General features: G+C 37.3%; 1 protein-coding gene across 3 annotated transcripts; it reads right to left on the bottom strand.

The window, feature by feature from the left end:
- Window positions 1–3,640: 3,640 nt before the first annotated feature.
- Window positions 3,641–17,627, bottom strand: unkl (unk like zinc finger; the record flags this gene model as incomplete). Of its 3 annotated transcripts, none has more annotated exons than XM_080044216.1 (15): window positions 3,641–9,475; window positions 9,643–9,900; window positions 10,016–10,203; window positions 10,499–10,735; window positions 11,116–11,202; window positions 11,313–11,490; window positions 11,629–11,679; window positions 12,964–13,121; window positions 13,360–13,444; window positions 13,695–13,812; window positions 13,903–14,038; window positions 14,140–14,273; window positions 14,857–15,033; window positions 16,709–16,918; window positions 17,563–17,627. In XM_080044216.1, the coding sequence occupies 15 exons, from the start codon at window positions 17,625–17,627 to the stop codon at window positions 9,320–9,322; spliced, it is 2,238 nt and encodes a 745-aa protein (XP_079900342.1). In that variant the 3' UTR covers window positions 3,641–9,319. The 3 variants fall into 3 exon arrangements, with proteins under 3 accessions (XP_079900342.1, XP_079900341.1, XP_079900343.1); XM_080044215.1 differs by having other exon boundaries at window positions 12,955–13,121; XM_080044217.1 differs by having other exon boundaries at window positions 9,332–9,900; window positions 12,955–13,121.
- Window positions 17,628–20,002: the final 2,375 nt, after the last annotated feature.

Consider the following 20,002-nt stretch of genomic DNA (forward strand, 5'->3'; position numbering starts at 1 on the left):
ACGGAGCAGGTGGTGATTTTGACTTTGTGTGGGAAGGACATGAGCGAAGGCCTGAGCCTCCTACACAGAGCGCTGACAGAAGGGCCAGAAGGTGGGTGAAGCTAAGCTGTGTTTCGGAAAAGCACAGCCTGTCCCTGGGTTTTTTGGAACTTGAGGTAGCAGTAAACAAACATAATTAACTTTCAATTACACATTCTACACGGTTTGATTAGTGAGATGTCAATCAATCAATCAATCAATCAATCAATCAATCAATCAATCAATCAATCAACATTTATTTATACAGCCTTTTACAGCAAACAGGGATCCAAACTGTTCTACATAAAGTATCAAATGAAACGTAACATACAGTAAAATCAGAAAAAGGTTACATAAAGGAAGGAGGAAAATGTCCCAGCGCTACTGTGTATTAAAAGCCATTCTAAATAAATTGGTTTTGAGGTTAGATTTGAAATGAGCTGCGTCTGTGATGTGAGGGAATTATTTGAATTAGAATTTATTTAAATTAGACCTCCTTATTTTCAAAGGCTGCAATGTTTTAGTTCATTTAAAAAAAGTATATATATATATATATATATATTAAAGGTGATGCAGGATTCGAGCTGCGTGGCCTGAAGTGTCTGCCTGCGTTGACTGGACTTCAGGCTCGGGAGCTGAGTCCCTACGAGGTGGGAGAGCAGCACTGTCACGGCAGCCTGGACAAGCTGATGTCCTCCTCTGCCCTAGTGTGTGCTCTTAGACGGGTCGATGCCTTTGCTTCACTGAGGAAGCTCCTACCACTTGATTACCCTGGCAACCTCAGTGTCCTGATGTCACCCACACCTCAAGTGGCTTCCAGGCAAGCCTCCCTCTTCTTCTTTGAGAATGAGTTGATTCCTGGTAAGTTTGTTGAATGCTGTGTAGAAATGAAATCCAACCCTCACCAAAAGTAGATAAAGAAAGCAACTACACATTGATATATTTTTGGGATATTGTTTCTGGCATTAGTTGATATACTTATTTTTTTAAAGTAGATTTCCTACAATGACCAGCACAATTTTATGTTTTATATTAATTATGAATTATTAATAATATTGTCAGAACAATTTCCCGATGGACTGTCGTTGGCTCTCAATGCACACAGTTAGTTTTTTGTGGCTCATCAGTTTAAGTCAGAACATATTAATGTGACAAATCAGATCATGAAAACTCAATATGAATCTGAGTGTGACTAATATATTTCTTGAAGCTGAGAATTGTGAATCATGCTGGTATTGGATGTTTCACCATGTATGCATTTGGAGTTTTTTTTTTTTTCATGTGTAAATGCTGCAGGTCAAGAATAAACGTTGCCTGAGGAACCGTAACAAGCCACCTTTCTGTTCAGATCAACAGACGCTGCTCACCGTGTGCCTGTTCAAGCCAAGAATCTGGGATCAAGCTTTGGCTAGAACAGTCCGTAAACTCCAGCTGAGTGGCCTCACTGTTGTGGGCCTTCGTGTGGTGACCCTGCACAAAAGCCATGCTACGTCACTACTGCCAGCAGAAAGTGTAACTAAGAATGATAATCTGACTGAAAAAAAAGAAGCTTTTCTTTCATGCCAACCGTGAGCCTCAATAATTCATAAACTTGTTGTTGCGGTTGGTTGCAGGACCCCTCAGACTCGGAGGCCCATGTGGAGTATTTATGCTCTGGCTCCTCTGTGGCTCTCTGCCTCCAGGGGGTGAATGCTGTGAGGAGGCTGCTGGATGTGCTGGATCAAGAAAAGTCATCCCTGTCTAACACTTGTAATGGCATGGCCCACTCATTCAGTGGCATCTACGGTCAGTGCTTTGCAGTTCACAATGATACACATTCAAGGACACAATCAGTATGTGTTCTTTGCATTATGTAAAGCACATTGAATTGCCTATGCCCTTATCCGATTAAACTTGCCTTGCCTTAACGTGTGTAAATGTTGGTAAACCAATGTTATAGGATCGGGATCATATCACAATGCAATACAGGATGTGAAAAGGCTTTTTCCAGAGGGGCTCTGCTGTACTGAGACCAGCACAATGAGACAGGAACAGGTATGCATGATGTCACACACATAAGTTAGTACTTGGCTTGTACTGAATGATGAAAGACAGACACAATCTGTATTGTGTTGTTCTGTTTCAGATACTCAGCATGTGCTCAGATCCTTTAGCCTCTGTGGAGCGTGAACAGACCTGTACGCTGGCCCCCGTTGCCCAGGAAAGTCGTTCACCTTCGATAACATCAGGACAAAATGGAGGTTTGGATTGCTTGTCTGGTTTTATTTTTTATAAACAGACTATGACCTACGTATATGCAGATTGCATTAGTACACTCATCATCACAGGATTGCACATTTTCCCAAGTATTGTCATTACATTTAAACTCAAAGTATTGACATTGCGTGGTTCTATGATTCATTGGTAATAAAATGGGTTCCTGAAATGATTTAATCATTTATTGTGACTTTGGCAAGGGATTCCGTAGAGAATGGATGTTAACGCATGACTCAGGTCCAGATGACCTTTGTAAACCACGCAGATAAACAAACATCTTGTTTTGCTTGTTTACTGGTACCAGGGTCCGTGATACACAGTGCTCTCTGGCAGACAACCTGTCTGCTGATACCCTTACATGCTCCACCCCTCAGCCAAGCGCCATCTCCACTGGAGCTGCTAGAGCATTTGCTGAGGGCAGGCTGCCATCTGGTGGCAGGGCGGATGAGCATACTGTATAATGAGCAGTGGAAACATGTTGCTGAAACAGTCAAAGCTTCATTAAAAGAAGATAAGAGGGTGAGAAGTGCTGCTACGAAATACATTGCTTTAATGCTTAATTGTTTTACTAAGGGAGAAATCATTAGTTGATATTATTGGGTCTCTTTGTGTACTTAAAAGATGGCTCAACTTACCACGACACCCTTCCTCATCGTGGCTCTGCAAGGGGAAACAATTTTGACCCGGTTCAACTTGATTCTTGAAAGGTTAGGAAAAACTCAACTCAAACCTGGTGCACACACATAGAATACGTACGAATAAATAACTGTTTCCATTTCCCTGTGCTTATCATCGCTACGCTAGCATTTATAAGAAGACGCCACACCTAGGAAAAGTGGGAGAAATAATGATCTACCCTGAGAGTGAGAAAGAGGTAAATCATGACTTCATCTTTTTCTTGAAGACATTTATTTATTCCTAATAGATTTTCATAAATAATGTATTCAGCTGCAATGTGAAGATGTGTTGACTTTGATTTTATGCTGTTCTCTTCTCCAGGCCCAGCATCTGATATGCTACCTTTTTGATGCCTTGTCTTCTGAGAGCCGTCATAACCTTGTGCCAACAAATTCTAATTAATGTGCATTTACTAGGACATTTTCCACTGGTTAAGCAACATCTGTAAACCAGTTCATAATGTTTGCTCTAAAAATTGTAATGATTACCATTGTTCATAGAGACTTATTTTAGATAATAAAAATTTGTATCTGTGATGTGATACTTGGTGTCTTAACTTGACTTGCCTTTGGGAGACAGAATGTTAGGAAAGCTATTCTGTTAGTTGCATTTGAGACAAAGATTATACACACATTTCAGATGAAAAATTATTTTAATTCTCAAGATGATAAAAATAATTTTGTGAGCTCTGTAAACCATTGCATAACTGTAGTGTAACAATTTGACAAGTGTTAACAACTAATAATACACTACAGAAAATATGCGGTACACAATCCTCAATGTAGAAAAAGAAAAATCTAGAATTCTAAGACTTGTGCCTAGTTTTGTGTTCACAAAACAAAAAATATCAATATACCAACAATGATTTCTACAATTATCAGTAGAGAATTCCCTACATATTCATATAGCTTGTCACAAAGGGAACATTTTATTTAAATGTATAAATATTCCTAACCCACTAAATAAACCCATGAAATGCAGATTCCTCAGATTCACCACATTCTCCATTAAATCACTGTATTACCCTGAGAAAAACACATTTCTCTCCTTGTATTTCTGCATTATACTGACAAATCGAAACTTGAAAACTTGCATTTGTTTTAGTTCTAATACATTTTATTGAATAGCAGTTCACAACTAGATGCTACATCATAATGAATTAACTGCGCTCCATTATATCCAGTGACCTATTCATTGAAAATCTAATTTAGAACAATACATTCAATATTTCAGGGCTTCAATGTAAAAATAACATTTCTACTGAAATTTCCTGAAGTATGGAACAAGTGGTTCCACATTCAGATTTTTACTTTTGACAACTTGTGTTGTAATAGTATTTTACTTAATTTGAACAGCTCCATACATCATACTCAAATACATGTTAAAGATTGCATAAATCTTCAGGCTCCATTTTCATTATATTTAAAACAAAAAAACATCACAACAACTAACAATAATGCAAAATAGATTAAACTATTCCAATGCAAAGCATAATGACACATCTATTACAGTTCATTTACAAGATTCTTTCCATTTGGTGCTTTTTCTAGTTACAACTGTTACATTTTTGGTGCCGAATGACTAATTGAGATCAAAATGTGTATTAAAAGGTTTAAATATTGCTGTAACTTATTTTTTTATGGCAAATACAGACTGAGACAGACACATTTTAGTCATTTCTAGATCATTAGATAAGCCTTTTTCTATCACCTCAAGTGGCCTGAATGCAGAAAATCATTTAGCAATCACATTGTGATCCACACAAATATTTTAAGGCACTGGACTTTTGATTCTAATTAAAACTATTGTATTGAGTCATCCTAACTCTCATTTACATGTTTTCTTGGTACCAATCAATATCATGTAATGATTAAAAGGCACAGATGTACTTTAAAGTGTAATTGGTCCGTTAGGGATAAATTGAATAAATTTAAAGAAATGTTAAGTAATGCAAGCTGTGCTTAACGAGTGACTGTTTAAATCTTTTTTTTTTGTTGAAAACTTGAATTGGGGCCAGTAGGCCACTAGAAAGACAACAAATTACAACCATAAAAAACAACTCAGTTTTAATTAGGTCTGTATCTGCAATCAATGCTCATCACAATCATCATATGTCCCCTGTAATTGTAAAAAAAAAAAAAAAAAACTATTGGGACAACAGCATTTCTACAGGAAATAGAAAACAAGTCAGATAGCAAGAAAGCACCTTACGGTCACTGCAGGCTTATCATAACAGCATATAATGCATAACCATCAATTTCCAAAATGATTGAGAGTATGTAGTGAAGCAAAATCAAGAAACACAATTGACTTCAAAACAGGACTGCAGTGAAGTTGATATGGCCACTTCAGAAGCACGTGTCATCACCATTGACTATCCTTCAATGTATACAACAATTAAACTGACACTGAATCCTTGCCTAAGGTCAGCATTTGCTCGCCAGTATTGCACAAACCTGCCATAAACGTCAATGTATACTTAACACCAAATATACAAATACACATTTTGTCAGGATCTGACCCAAACATAATTTGTGGATCAACTCAATAATTGCCAACTTTAATAAAAAATCTATTAATTACCGTTAATGAAAACTATCTTTTTAAGGTTATAGGTGATTACTTCTTAAAACTCAATTTAGGTTTCTTACTGAAATAAAACCAATGATCAAATGTAGTACAAAAGAAATAACAACATAACAGGTAAAATGTTGTTAGCAAAAACCATTGGCATAGTCCTGTTGTTTACTTACTATGAGGATATATTTTAAATGGAAATACCAAAATGAAATAACAAAGCAAACATCTATCCAAAAACAGACTTCCTACCACTCACAATGCCAGACTTTGTCTCAGTTTCATCTGGATGGGCTTGGTGATCTGACCTGCCATTTGTATTTTTTGTATAGCCCTGTTCACTACAGGCTGATCTATCCGTTACTGTAGCATTTATTTGAATTCAGTTTAAGGGTCAAATTTTCCCTTTAGAATACATATTTTGACAGCTACTAGAATACCACTTTGGTTCACTTTTATATAACCCCACTAGACATCATTAACTGAGTTGGCTTCACACACACACACACACACACACACACACACACACACACACACACACACACACACACACACACACACACACACACACACACACACACACACACACACACACACACACACACACACACACACACACACACACACACACACACACACACACACACACACAATAGAATCAAGGACCACGTGAAATTAGCTGCACTGTACACTGTCATTCCTGTGTATTGTGGAAAAGTAAGACAACAAAAATACATGTACCTTCTATCAATTTAGAAAAGGTACAGCAGTACAGGTCAGTGACATCGCTCTAAGTGATAAACTAAAGTACTAAAACTATGACTCAAATGGATTTACAAATGAATAATTCTAAAATGTTGTCAAGTTAGATGCAGAAGACTTTGTCAAGATTATGTCATAGTTTCTGAAATATGGACTGTGGATGCACAACAACATTTAAACATCTAAATGTATACCAAGAAACTACATTAATACAATTTCCAGTAGCAGCGAAGCTTGCAGAGGTTATTAAGCCTTTACTACACTAAATAGAAGTCAATACAAATATTCTGGCAGTGTGACAAAGTGCAAACCTTTTTTTTTCCTTTTTCTTTTTAGCTGGTTAAAATATCGCATGACATGCAATACCAGACGTGTTTAGGCTGCCTTTTAAGCTGTAATATAATAATGATAATGCTAAAATACCATTACCTCTCTTGATATTTTTCCTCTGAGTTGCTTTATTGTCATTTATGTAAATGTAAACAATGCATTTCCCCATATTTATAAGTAGCAAAAGTTGTACCTGGAGATACGTGATTTTCCATTGAATTTAAAGCAAGAATCAAAAGATTATTTAACACAGTAGAAGGTCATTCAAATAGTGGAACCTAAGCACAAATCCTATGCATAATCCAACTTCCAAGTCACCTACGAAATTCTTCATTCACTGCAGAATTATAACAATAGAACAAAGTTACTGAACTGTTTAAAGAGCATTCTTATATGTTGCTATACAAATGCATGTGTCCCATAGGCTATGTTTGCATACTCCCACATGTTAAATTGCAAAACCTAATTTCAAAGACTGAAGCTGCACCAAAAGAGCACCAAGACCATGGAAAGAGTGGGTTGGTAGTTGAAAGGGAGAGGGGAGCTTATTTTCTAAGGTTAATGTGTGTTTTAAATGATCTTCCACAGAAATACTTTATGGGAATTGGCCAAATACACTGGCATATATTTAATTATACACATTTTGTCATATACGTCGTGTCAATGCCTCTTTATGCAGAAAACTGTGCACCAGCTTCAACTACTTGTGTTTGCGCTGACAATTCTACACATAACCTTCTTAACTAAGGCAAGGCACTTTAGAGTTAGAGGCCGATATGTTCCAGACAAGGTCAGGAGGCTAGATCCCTACAAAACTCACCATTTCAGGCTTTAAGCAAAAACGATACATGCTTCTCTAAAGGCTAAGCTATATACATCTCTACAAAACAAAACATTGAAAAACAGCCTTTACATGTAGCAAGTGCCTTACTGATATCACAGCTGCTGGTTATGCCTAAAATGCATTTTAAATTTGCACTTATTTGATTGAAATTGTATAAATCTAACTATGAAAGTAGAAACTATCAAGTACTTTTCTATGAAATCTTAATACGTGGACCTAAGCCATGATTTAACAATAGGAAATATACTGTACACACAAGAGCATCAGACATTAGCTTTTATAGAAAACAAAATTATAAATCTAAAAAGATAAAAAATTAAAGACAAAATAATACCTACAAAGCAGCTTAAAGCAAATGTATATATACACACCCTTTAATATTAAGTCCCAGGTCAACAAAGTGCTTTAGTAAGACATCTAATTTCTTCAGAAAGTTGGTCAAATTAATGATGCTTGACTGGCTGCACCTAAATAATTTGTAAATGGAGAGTCTGGGTGTAAGAAAACACGGCCTTACTTAAAGAGGAACACAGACAACTGTCGGCTTGTTTCCTTGGTTAGCCTGATTAACAGATTCTGAAACTGTAATTCAACATCAACACTTCATTGGATGCGAGACATTTTACAAATCTGCCTATTGCAAGTGTGCATTCATCCCATCAGAGCATTTAGCTCCTGAATGTTCGAACACTGTGGTACAATGAAGTATGATTTTGCACATAATTTTTATTTTTATTTTTCAATGCATTGCTCTTTAAATAAAAGAAAATTCTGCTTTGAGTTTTGCCCATTGTATGCTCAACATTATCAGACTAGCAAAGTGTGAGCGAACTCAAAATGTCCTTGCGGTAAGACTCACTTGCATTGGAGATTCCATCCTGGAACACTTATGGCACTAGTTATTGCGGTAAAATTTCAACAGGGTGGATGTGTCTATATTTCTGTATTATTGTGCTTTGATTCACAACAGGAGACATTTTCTTTTTCAATTTCCGTATGTAACTGATTGGGCCACAGGTAAACTCCCCAGGGCATTTTCTTTACAAAACCTTTTCCACCGTCAGAATGAATAAAAAAGACATAGGAGGAGTTATATTGAATCTAAAACTTTGTCAGATGAGATATATTATTAAAGTTATGGTAACATTTACTAAAGCCTCCTATTGGCTAAACCCTTTGCCATAATAAAATTTGAAAAGTTGGGGTTGCTTGAAATGCCTTCAAATTTGCTTTGGTTGGACAGGTAAAGAAAGCGCTCACAGAGATCAGATATGTATCCACACTCATTCCAAAAAATGAAGTGAAGCATCTCCAATCCTTCAAAAGCAAAACATGGGGCAGAAATACAAATTCACACTCAATAATTATCGGTATAATGGATATTGGTCCTGTCCTGATTTATTTTTTAATCTGTAAGTCTGGTGTCAGGTTGGCAATGCATGTGCATTTTCTTTGGAAAAGGCATGGCTGCCTTATGCATTTAGCCAAAATGTATTCATGACACAGTGTAAACAAAGTGTAGATTTGTTTCCTGTAGAGTGTCTGAATCATGATTGAAGTCTTGAGAAAGCGCATCAGAAGATAATTTAATATTCTACTTTGGGTGTGTGGCTTTTGATACAGAAAGCTATCTGGTTGACCCAGGTAATGTACACATAAAATGAGCAAAATCTATAATGATTGAATTACCTGTACACATTCTGATTCGTAATACTATTTGTTTCGTCAGTCAAACATCATTTTCTTCTATATTAATTCAATCACTGTATGAAACAGACATTGCTATTTAGAAAACATCTAATAGTTGTTTTTCAAAGGGCTAATTAATGAAATAGTACCTTGAGTAATTTTACATCACCACTTCAAAATGTTTGTTCTACAGTAGGGACATTCTGTTTTACTAGGTGCACAGTTCTCACATAGAACATAATGTTGGCAAGGCTGCAGAACAATGCAACGATCATGCTTTTGGCAAACTATACATTTCTTTGACTGAAGCTGATAAATTACCTGTTGGGGAAGAAAATAATGAAAATCAGCTACGAGCTAGGAAAGTACAGTCCATGCAGACTATTCAGATGCGCATGCTTGATGACACAACACAGATCTGAATGATAGCCTGATAAACTATGTACATGCTACGAATAGAATGCCGTGTGTAGTCTAGCCTTCCTTACCCCGTCTATAAGGTCTAGGTCATTACGGAGCTGACTCTGGATTGAGTGAAGCTTTGACAAGGGGAGCTGGTCCAGCTCTCCGTAGCTACGTAGAAGGGGTGTTCCAGGTGGGCAACAAAGCGCATCAAAGTCCACTTGGAGCTCTTTCAGCTTGCGCCCCGTTTCCTCCCATTTCTTTTCTGCCAGCTGACGCTCCGCCTCGGCCGTCTTTGCTTGTTCCTTTGCTTCACGAGCGTCTTTCTGGCAAGCTTCACAGGCCTGGAATAAAGTTGAGTCTTGTGATTAAAAAATAAATAAAAACTCACTAACTATAAAAAACATTCTGACATACTCAAGACATGTGTTGCAATAAGAGTTTATTTGTAACACTGACTTGTTTGACCTGATGCCAGGCCTCCTCCCATTGGTTGATCTTCCTCTTGGCCTCGTCCAGCTCTCTGAAAAGGCGGGCTAGATCAGCACTGCTGGTGGTGGAGGTTAGGCTGCTGAAAACTGGTGACGGACTTGGTGAAAAGCTGCCACTTACAAAGTCCCAAATGCTGCTAGCCCCTCCGTTCAAGCCTATGGAGTGAGGTGTTCAAATCACAAGACACAAGCATGAAAGTGAATCATGTATTAGGGTGCTGTGCAAAACTGGAACAAAATGAGAGGTCATTTATTTAGAGCCGTCTGATAATTGAGACTATTTTAAAGATCTTAAGTTAAATGGTTTGTATACAATCCAGAACGGCCTCTTGTTTTAGATTTATTTGTTAGTAGTTTCACAAAATGTGTATTGACAAATAACATTTTACTGATAAAAATCTCAACTCAGATGTTTTCCAGCTCGCTAAGTGTATGATGCTATGGGCCTTACCCAGGGAGTTCTGGGAGGAGGACGTGGTTGTTCCCAGCAGGCCGTGCTCTTGCTTGGCCAACATGTTTGAAGGTTGATTTTGCTGCGATAGCGTGGCAGACAGCAGCGACTGCGACAAAGACTGGGAGAGGGAGCTGAGCGGGGAGGTGGAGAGCGACGATGAGGAATTAAAAGAGGACGACCGTGCCAGAGAGCCGGGAATGTTAACTGGAGCCGATCCACCTAGCACCCTTTGACCTGTGGGGAAAGAGCAAAATACTGTTGTTGCTTTTACAAATAGTAATCAAGCAATTTATAATAAGACCATTTGGGATTACCTTGTAAAGCAACTTAAAAGTAGCAACGAGGAACTTTTAAATGTTTCTAAAACAGTAAAGTTTTTCCTCTGATGATCATAAATAACATGGAACAGCAAACGAGACCATCAGTGCAAAGAATGCTATGCTTTGTATAGTTTTTCTTAATGCCTTTGGCATGGGTGTGCTCACCCACGACCAACAGCTTGCGTAGTAAAAATACTACCGCTTTTGTCCAAAGGAAGTCCAAGACTGAACACAAACTGAAAGTTCCTCGTAGCACCTTTAAAGTGCTTAAGGCAAATTAAGTGTCGTCCTTACCCAATCCTACACTGTTGTCTTGCTCCTCAAACTCCTTATCCAGACATGCAACATTAATGTCACTGAAGTTGAGGTCCAGAGCAGATCCTAAAGGGAAAACAAAACACATCTGGCTGACACATGACAACACAATCACGAGTGGCAGAACTCAGCCCAGCTGGCTTCACAGTCGACTTCAGAAGTTCATACATTCATACCTATAACTGACTCCACTGTGTTGCTCCCCGGATAGAAAGGAGTGGCTTTTGCATTCATCGTTGATAAGCAGGTGGGTGAAGAACTATCTGAGCCAATGCTCGAGGCCAAGCTGGATGTTATGCTGGAGGTAAAGCTTGACGCCAAAGGGTTCACTGCAGAGAATACAGTATGTTGTGTCTACAAAAAAAAGCACAAGGTGTTTGTTTAATTCCAAGCGTTGGTCAAAACAGTTTACAACGATCATAAAACAACTAAATATATATTAAATAATATAATCAAGCTATTACCACAAAGTAAACCATTTATAACACAAACCTGTTTTTCTTGGTCCATAATTTTCTGATCCATATGCCCTTTGTTCTTTATCTATAAAGTGATGAAAAAACACAGACACAGCACATTTCAGTCACTGAGCTCTGCATTTCACATCTAACAACAATTCTAAAAGGCATCTAACACTGCAATAAGACACAGGCTGACACACATTAAAAGAGCCTCCTTACACACTCCTTAACAGGCCTTTTCAGTTTCACAGATAGAGCTAACCATGAATTGGTGATATGCTTTTACGTAACTTTTTATTGTCATGATTTTATGTGATACCTGTCTACCGAAATACAATAATATGAGGTGTGTAAACCGATCACGTAATCTTTGGACTGAATGCCACTTGTATTTGTAGGAATCATTCAAACATATTTTTTAAGTGGTCTGATTGTAAGATCGAGCTTTCCAGAATGTATTCAAAACACATCGCTGATAGGTAATATGACTCAGAAAGACAAACAAATTAAGTTTGTTGAAGGTTTTACATAACACTATTACTTTAAAGCTTTCTCAAACAGAAATAAATAAGACCTAAAGACAGTGCAAGTCATGGGGAAATAGATTAAAGTGATGGAATGGAAGTGACATGGCAAATAATGAATGAGAAATAAAGAAAGAAATGAATGACAGTGATGCTTTCAGTGCTAAGCCCTAAGTTGTCTATGTTTTTTTATTCTTCCAAAACGCTAAAGAGAGCAGTCTGTGTACCTGATCCACACGTTCAAAGCCCGGAGCTCTAGGATAGTTAGACGTCAGAGATGAGACACTGGATGTGGTGGACTCTGAACATAAGCTACTATTAGTTAAGGGTTTGGGCCTGCTGATGGATCCCACTGGGGATAACAAACTGTCGCTTCCTGAGCTGGGGGTTGTTACAGTTGAGCTATTAGAACATGAAACCTGAGAAAGAGAAGTGCACAGGATCTTTTAAAAAATTATGATGAAAAACAGATAAATAAATTATAGAGAATCTATATTAGATTGAGAATGTAAGAATAAATGAAGACTAGCCGATCACTGAATTATTGTTTTAAATATTGCTTTCAATGGGAAATCGACTCTTCTTTTTAGAAAACAATGTAGTCATGAGATGCAAAACAGTATAAGAGACAAGTCAAATGAAAAAAATCAATGTTTGCAAAAACTGAGGAGCAAAGATTAGAGCATGGTTTTCATCAGATGTGTTGGGATTAACTGTAAGTATCCACAACATCAGGTATCCATATAAAGTTTTTAAATGTGTCTACTCTTGAAAATCCAACACCCTGGACCTGTTGATTCTGAAGGACTGACATAATAACAGACAAAACATACACTTCCTACTTGTCCGTTGCTGCTGTTTACGCTAGTGGTGGAGTTTCCTCCACTGTTCCACTCGCTGACGGGACACTCTGAATACTGCTGAGAACCCAGCTGGGACTGTGAACTTGACTGTATCACTGTTAGCAATGAGCTCATGGTCTCTTCTGTAGAAGGAATTCCTGAAAGGGTTCAAATAAATATTCACTCTTCACATGGAACGTAAAAATTCAATAACATTAACATGTTTTCTGCCTTTGACTAAAACAGAAGGTTAACAGTGCATAGTTTTAAATCTGGGAAAACCAAGAAAATGTCCTCACAAGTGTAAAAATAAAATCCTTATATCAGAAAGTAGCTAAACCTTTTATAGATTTGCGATTCACTGCATTGAGGAAGTTAAGGCAAACTCTCACTTACTTTCTACATGTGCAAAAGCACAAAACGGTCCTCTGGGACAGTATCCAGTTTGACGCATGTCATTGCATTTGGTTGATTTGTAGATCTAAGAGAAAAAAAATCAAAGTTTAAATGTCTGCCCTTCGAAGAATGAATACACCACTGTTTTACATCATCAGTGAAGCTACAATGTGAATAACAAACGATAAAACCTAATAATTACAATAGCTTAAACTTGCACCAGGATGACACAGTCAAAAGTACATTTCTTACACTACTGTTCATATTATATACATTCTGGTTGTTATGATAACTACTAAAGGAGCAGTCACAGTAAGAAAACAAAATTCACTCACCTCTGGGTGAAACTGCTGTTCAGTGCGAGAGTGACAATACTGGCAACTGTCTCCACTGTCACACTTTGAGGGCTCTCCCCATTCATCCCCATGTTTAACATTAGGGCAAGGAGTTGACCTGCATGTAATAAAGTCAGAACCTTTAACACATTCAGTTACACAATTAAATACCATTTGATACTTTAACTTAAACCGAGTCATGTATTACCTATATTTGAACTTTCTAGGATTTCGTCTTCGATCTCTACTGTTGTGGTAGTGTGGACAAGCGTAGCCCTGTCTGCATAGTCTTGGGGGCTTTGTACACTGATCTGTTTTATAGTTGGCTAAAACAAAGTTGGTATCTGCAAAAAAGGAAAAGATTATTAATGTAATTTTTTTCATTTAATTCGTCAAGAGATGTAAAAGTGTGTTAATTGGCACTGCATGAGTGGGGGTTGCTCACCTTGCCAGCGGGGGTCTTCTGTCAAAGTTTTCTCAATCATAGCTTGGCTGGCTAATACACCAGGCTGAAGATCAGGAATACCTTCCCCAGATCCCAACTGGCCATTTTGGAGGGCCTCTTGTGCTTGGATTTCTCTGTGAACACAACATGTCTGCCATTATTATCCTCAATCCCCCAAAATGTAACTTATGGTCTTGTTAAAAAGAGGATGTGGCTATTGTCTAAAACAGTTAAATATGGTATAAAGCTAAATCACTTGTCTCTCGCATAAACAATCAGAATCCAATCGTATTAATCTGTTGAATGTAGATGTCTAAATATTATACAAACACAACGCCAAGTGATAATATAATATAATATAATATAATATAATATAATATAATATAATATAATATAATATAATATAATATAATATAATATAATATAATATAATTAGAATACCAAGAAAATAATGTGGTAACTTAACATTGGTTTTAACTCCAGAATGGTGTCTGTGTTTGTTTGTATTTATTAGTTTTAAATTTCCTGGAACCCAAGCCCCTAAAAACCAAGACACGAAGCACACTGACTGAGACCGTCTGGCCAAGCATTACACTTTTACAATGTACCTTTTCTGTTTACATTATGCCTTTGGCAGATTTGTTCATTCCATTGTGAGGCTTGTGAGTGAAAAGGTTGGCAGAGAAAAGAGAGGCCACTATTTGCTTTGTATGTCACCTGATATCATAGACTGGAGGTCGGAGATCATGTGGGCCATGTGCAAACGCACAGTGAAGGCCATTCTTCACACAATGCCCTCGCGCATCCGTCTCATGGATACAAGTGCCAGTCTTATAGTAGCGTAGATGGTACTTGCGCTCTGTGTCACCAGTGGTCCGGTGTAAATAAGGACAGCTAAGGAAGCAAAGATAAATTTTTTTTTTTACAGATTTCATGAGTTGATCTGAATAAAACTACATGAGTGAAAGTGATTTGCCATGATATGTAGTAGATATTGCAACAACAAAAAAATGATGTCTGAGCATGTACGCGTTTTACATCACATGCATTAAACAGACTAGAACTGCAATGACATTAAAAGAAAATTGATCGAACTATTAATATTAAAAGGATTGTACGTTCAAATTAAAAAAGAAAGGGATTCTTCTGGTTGCAGGAATAAGATTATACAATGATCCAGTGAATGAAGGGACAACACATCAGCAACGCCTGAAGAAATGTATGGCCAAATAGGCCTCTAGAATAAACCAATTTTCCTTTCTTGAGTAGCAACAGTTGCTATAGCGACACATAAAAGGTCATACAAAAATAGCTGTCATTGGCAGAGTAGGAACAGTGAGGATAACACTGGTTCATTTTCCATTAGTTCAATAATCTTTTTATTTCTAACTGGAGCTCAATAAAATGCAATACCATGTTTTATTCCCAGTCACAAAGTGAGCCTTTTGTCTCTAAATACTGCTGCAATTTCAATGGGAAAACCATTGCCAGCCCTTTGGAGAATTTGTGTTTCTAGTTTGCAACTGTTAAGTCAATAGTGCAAGCGCTTTAGAAAGCGCTTTTACCCCTGTGATTACAGAGGGACAATTATGCTATGTCACATAAGAAAAACACACGTAAAAAAAATTGACAAAACACTATGAGACTGACAATTGTTTGGAAAGTATGAAGCTAGTGATGAAAATTCTGACAAAATAACAATGAAATAATAGAACACTAGCAGTTTGCTTTATCAGTCAAATAGCCTTTTCATCAGGTGCAGTCGAGCCACATAGTGTGAGTTCAATCAAAAATGTTGAATTTGGTTCATAGCCTACTCTACACCATATACTGTATCTCTACACAGAGACACCATGAAAAACACAAAGGGCAAAGAAGTGGCCTTTGCCACGTCATTTCCAACATTTGATGCAAAATGACACTTTTGCAGCAGAGGAGCTTAATGATATAAATGCTGCTAACCAAGCTAGCTACTATTAAACATTTCCCTGTGAAGCAAAATAACAATAATATTCTTCATATTGCAGTCCTCACACTTGTAAAGCATACAGTTATCCATCTTATATCAGAGCATTTCTTTCAATACACAATCAAACAGCTGTTTTCTTGACGGTCATATTAAAACAATCTGCTCCATTATCAAATCAAATGTAAAAAAAAATTAATAATGCAATTTTTTGGGAAATTAAGAAAACGTTTTAACCTCCAACAATTGACTTTAACAAACATAACAGAACCACATGCCGGCAGCCCCCTGCAAACATCACTAATGAATAGTTAGCAACATAGCAATTCATCCTAGTTCTGTATAGATGCATTACACAATTAAATAGTGCTACAGTTTTGCTAAGTTTGTTTTCAGCCACTGTAAAACTCTCCTTTATAAAGTACTCCTTCTAGAGAAACAAGATAGGCCTTATCACTATTCAAGGTTAATTGTGTCTTTGATATGCTTTGATTTGATTTGATTCAAGCCTATTCATACAGCTGCCATAGTCCTCATCCCAACAAACACCATGAAAGATATTTGCATGAAGCTACAATGTCACTGAAAGTAACGGGGACTTACTCGTCTCCATCGGGGCAAATGCCTGTGGTTTCGTCGTATTTCGTACAGTACACGTCGGGACTGTAGTTAAAAGTTCCGTCTCTTCTTCTTATTGGTCGTCTCCGCCGCTGGTTGAGAAAATGCCAATTAAAGCACGTGAAGGGTCTGTGCTGCGTACACTTGTGCTGGAGGAACAACGGGCACTGCTCTGTCCTGAACTCCTTCAAGTATCTGAAACAACAAAAACTAGTATTAGGGAACCGAGTTTTAAAATAAATATTAACTAAGAAATGAGTCGCATCCGAGGAAAATGTTAAGAGAAGGTAAAAAGTCGTGTTATAGTGCTAGTGATGTAGCCAACTGTATATTTTGGGTCACTAGCGTTAGCTCGCTACTCACAGAGCAAACTACGTAAGTATTTCCACGTAACACTTGTTGAAGATCCCTGAGCGTACGTCTATAAATGTGCGTAGCAAGAGGGAACTCAAAATAAGGCCGAGCTATTTACAAGCAGACTGGATAGCGAGTTCCTGGCTAATCATTTAGCAGACCGAGCTGACGGTATAAAAATCAGCGGATTATTTCAAACAATTCCTCAACTCCGTAAAACAATTTTAAACGGTTCCGTTAACGACTGGCGTGTGCTTTAAGCGATTTAAAATGCCTGTGTTTCCTACATGAGCGCTGATGTTGTTAGCGTGTGGTTGCTGTTTGCTGTAACGTTAGGTAGTCACAAAGCCAGGAAAAGCACCATGTTTTTAACACACGCACAAGAGTTTAGGAATGCAAGAAATGCACGCGCGCATAGGTGCACGTGCAGATAACATTTTTGGCAACGAGCGATTTTGTTGTTTCTTTGCAGCAGCTTTACTCACGTATAGTGGGTAGGTTTCTCCGTTTGAGGGGACGCATTGACCGCCGTTTTCGAAACCGACGGCATTTTCAGTCAAAACAATGAAATGCGCATGCGCTTGGATCTGTTGCTCGCGTGCATGCACGTCCGCCTGAACACCAGCCGCATCACTGATGCACTGGGGGCGCTGTATGAAGGAGACAGGCAGCGCCACATTTGTGACTACTTATGTCTTCTGGTTTGTTATTGCCGCACCTTCTGCTTAAAAGCTCTTTTTCTATGGTTAATACATACATTTGAAACAAAATATAGCAATATTTACGCCATATTTAAAACACAGCAATTATTTTCAACGATCCTCAAAGCAACAATTGAATCTTAAATCCGATCTGCAAGGTGGATTTTAGAAATAGTAGCCTATCGATAATCCTATAGACCCAAGTCTCCACCCCAATCAAATTTACCAATGATTCACAAAAAAATAAGTATGTCTGTAAAATTCATTCATTTTAAACTATCATCTATCAGCTATTAGTAAAGTGTATACCGTAATTCTGGTGGATAAATACTAAATTCAATCCCTTTATTTATTTTATTTATGGCTTAAAATAGTCATATCTAAGATTATGGTTCACTGACCAATGAAAAGGGGCACCATTGTAAAAATGGGCTATATCATGTTTGTTGAAGGGCTTGTCCTGGATAAAAGTTACTGAAGCACAACTTTTTTCAGTAAAGGGTTTAAATGTATTGAATGCCCTTCCATCTGAATTTAAAATATAATAATAATTTAAAACTTTCAATTGGCTACACAAGTGCAACCGTGGCTTAAAAAACAACAGGGAGAATAATGAATGAAGAAGAATATGAATTCTCCAATTAAGATTTTAACAGCTTTCACATGTTGCATTACAATTTAGATTTTTTACTAGACTACAGACTTAGAAGGTCATGTGATGTAAGAGTCTCTGCACTGTGCTTTGCATTTAGATCTGAAACACCTGACTTGTGAAAATCATATAGCTCTAATAAAGGTGAATGTGAGAATGTGAGGGAGATGTGAAAAGTCTCTTTCTCTCTTATGTTGCCCTCAGTTACACTTGTTGCATTTAGAATTGATATACATATAACTTTATATAAAAGATTTTCCAACAGTTGTTCATTTCACTTTATTCTATAATGCATGTGTCAATCATAAAATTATTTATATTTTGGTAAACGATAAAGATTGAATTCTTGTTTGATTTGGTCAAATGTAAAGTGTCTGCATGACCGGAGGACACATACAGAAAGTTCAGTTTTCTGTTTATTTCAAGCCTTCTATGATCTTCCTCCAATGTGAATTGTGCTTTTTAAATTGTCATGCTAATTGCTATCTTTAATCATAATTTTTTTGATAACTTAATTGACTTTAATTTGGTGATAAGCAATTTGATGGTCTCAACATTTCGGCAGCCTGTCAAAATCCAGTCCGTTTTCTTTCCTTCTGTATCTGTGAAGCTAATCTCTTCTATTCAGCTCCTTTTTCCTGTAAGGGATTTTAATTTACAAATGCAATTATACGTGTAATCCATTATTCAGCTGCTGGGGCCTGGGGTCCACCGAGTGCGCTTCTTTGTAATTATGCATAAACCCTGGACTACCCACTTGTAATTACTTTAATATGCCCCACCCCCACTCAGCTTACAGTTGGACAATGTTCAGCACCTTCTCTACGTAACAAACACTTTAAGGGTGCTCACCTTTATGTAGATTAATATTTTCATTGCTTTGTTTTGTGCATAGAAATACAGGCAGGGCGCAGGGTGCCATACACTTCATTCATGAACCCAAATCCATGCAGTTTTTTGTATACTTTGACAATGTCAAAAAGTGAAACCTTCAAAGTGTTTGATAAATAAAGAATTGGAAGCTTAATTTAAGAAATGCACAATTAGGTACCAGTCTATTAGATACACCCCAACAAATCGGGAATGTAACCATAGATAGTATATATAACAGCACTGTAATTAATTCTTATTTTGAGTTTTGTGTTCAAAAGATTTTGTGTTTACAAAATTAACATCAATACATATATACTGTTGGACATTTGTGCAATACAACATTGTTTTTCACTTTATGTAGTGGTCAATGTGTGTAGTTGCTTTTTGAAGTGTTCGAGCAACAAGAGCAGGGATACATGGAGGTAAATCTGTCCATATGCCTGCTCAAATTCTTTATTTAAAAAAATATATAGGAGAACGGGGTAATCAGAGGCATCGGGTAATGTGAGCCACCCCCTGTATCTAGGCAACGGAAAACATTTGTGGTCATGTGAGATATATGTTTTCAAGCCCCTCTCATTTCCCCATGGCCCTGAAAGAGAGGACCTCATGGTGCTGTGGTAAGCATGTTTTTTTCACCAAAATAGGTATTTTGCATTTAAAAGTAAATTTTCTTGCTGTCAACTTAATCAACTGTTG

The sequence above is a fragment of the Ammodytes marinus genome (assembly GCF_949987685.1).
Source record: "Ammodytes marinus genome assembly, chromosome: 16".
NCBI lineage: Eukaryota > Metazoa > Chordata > Actinopteri > Uranoscopiformes > Ammodytidae > Ammodytes > Ammodytes marinus.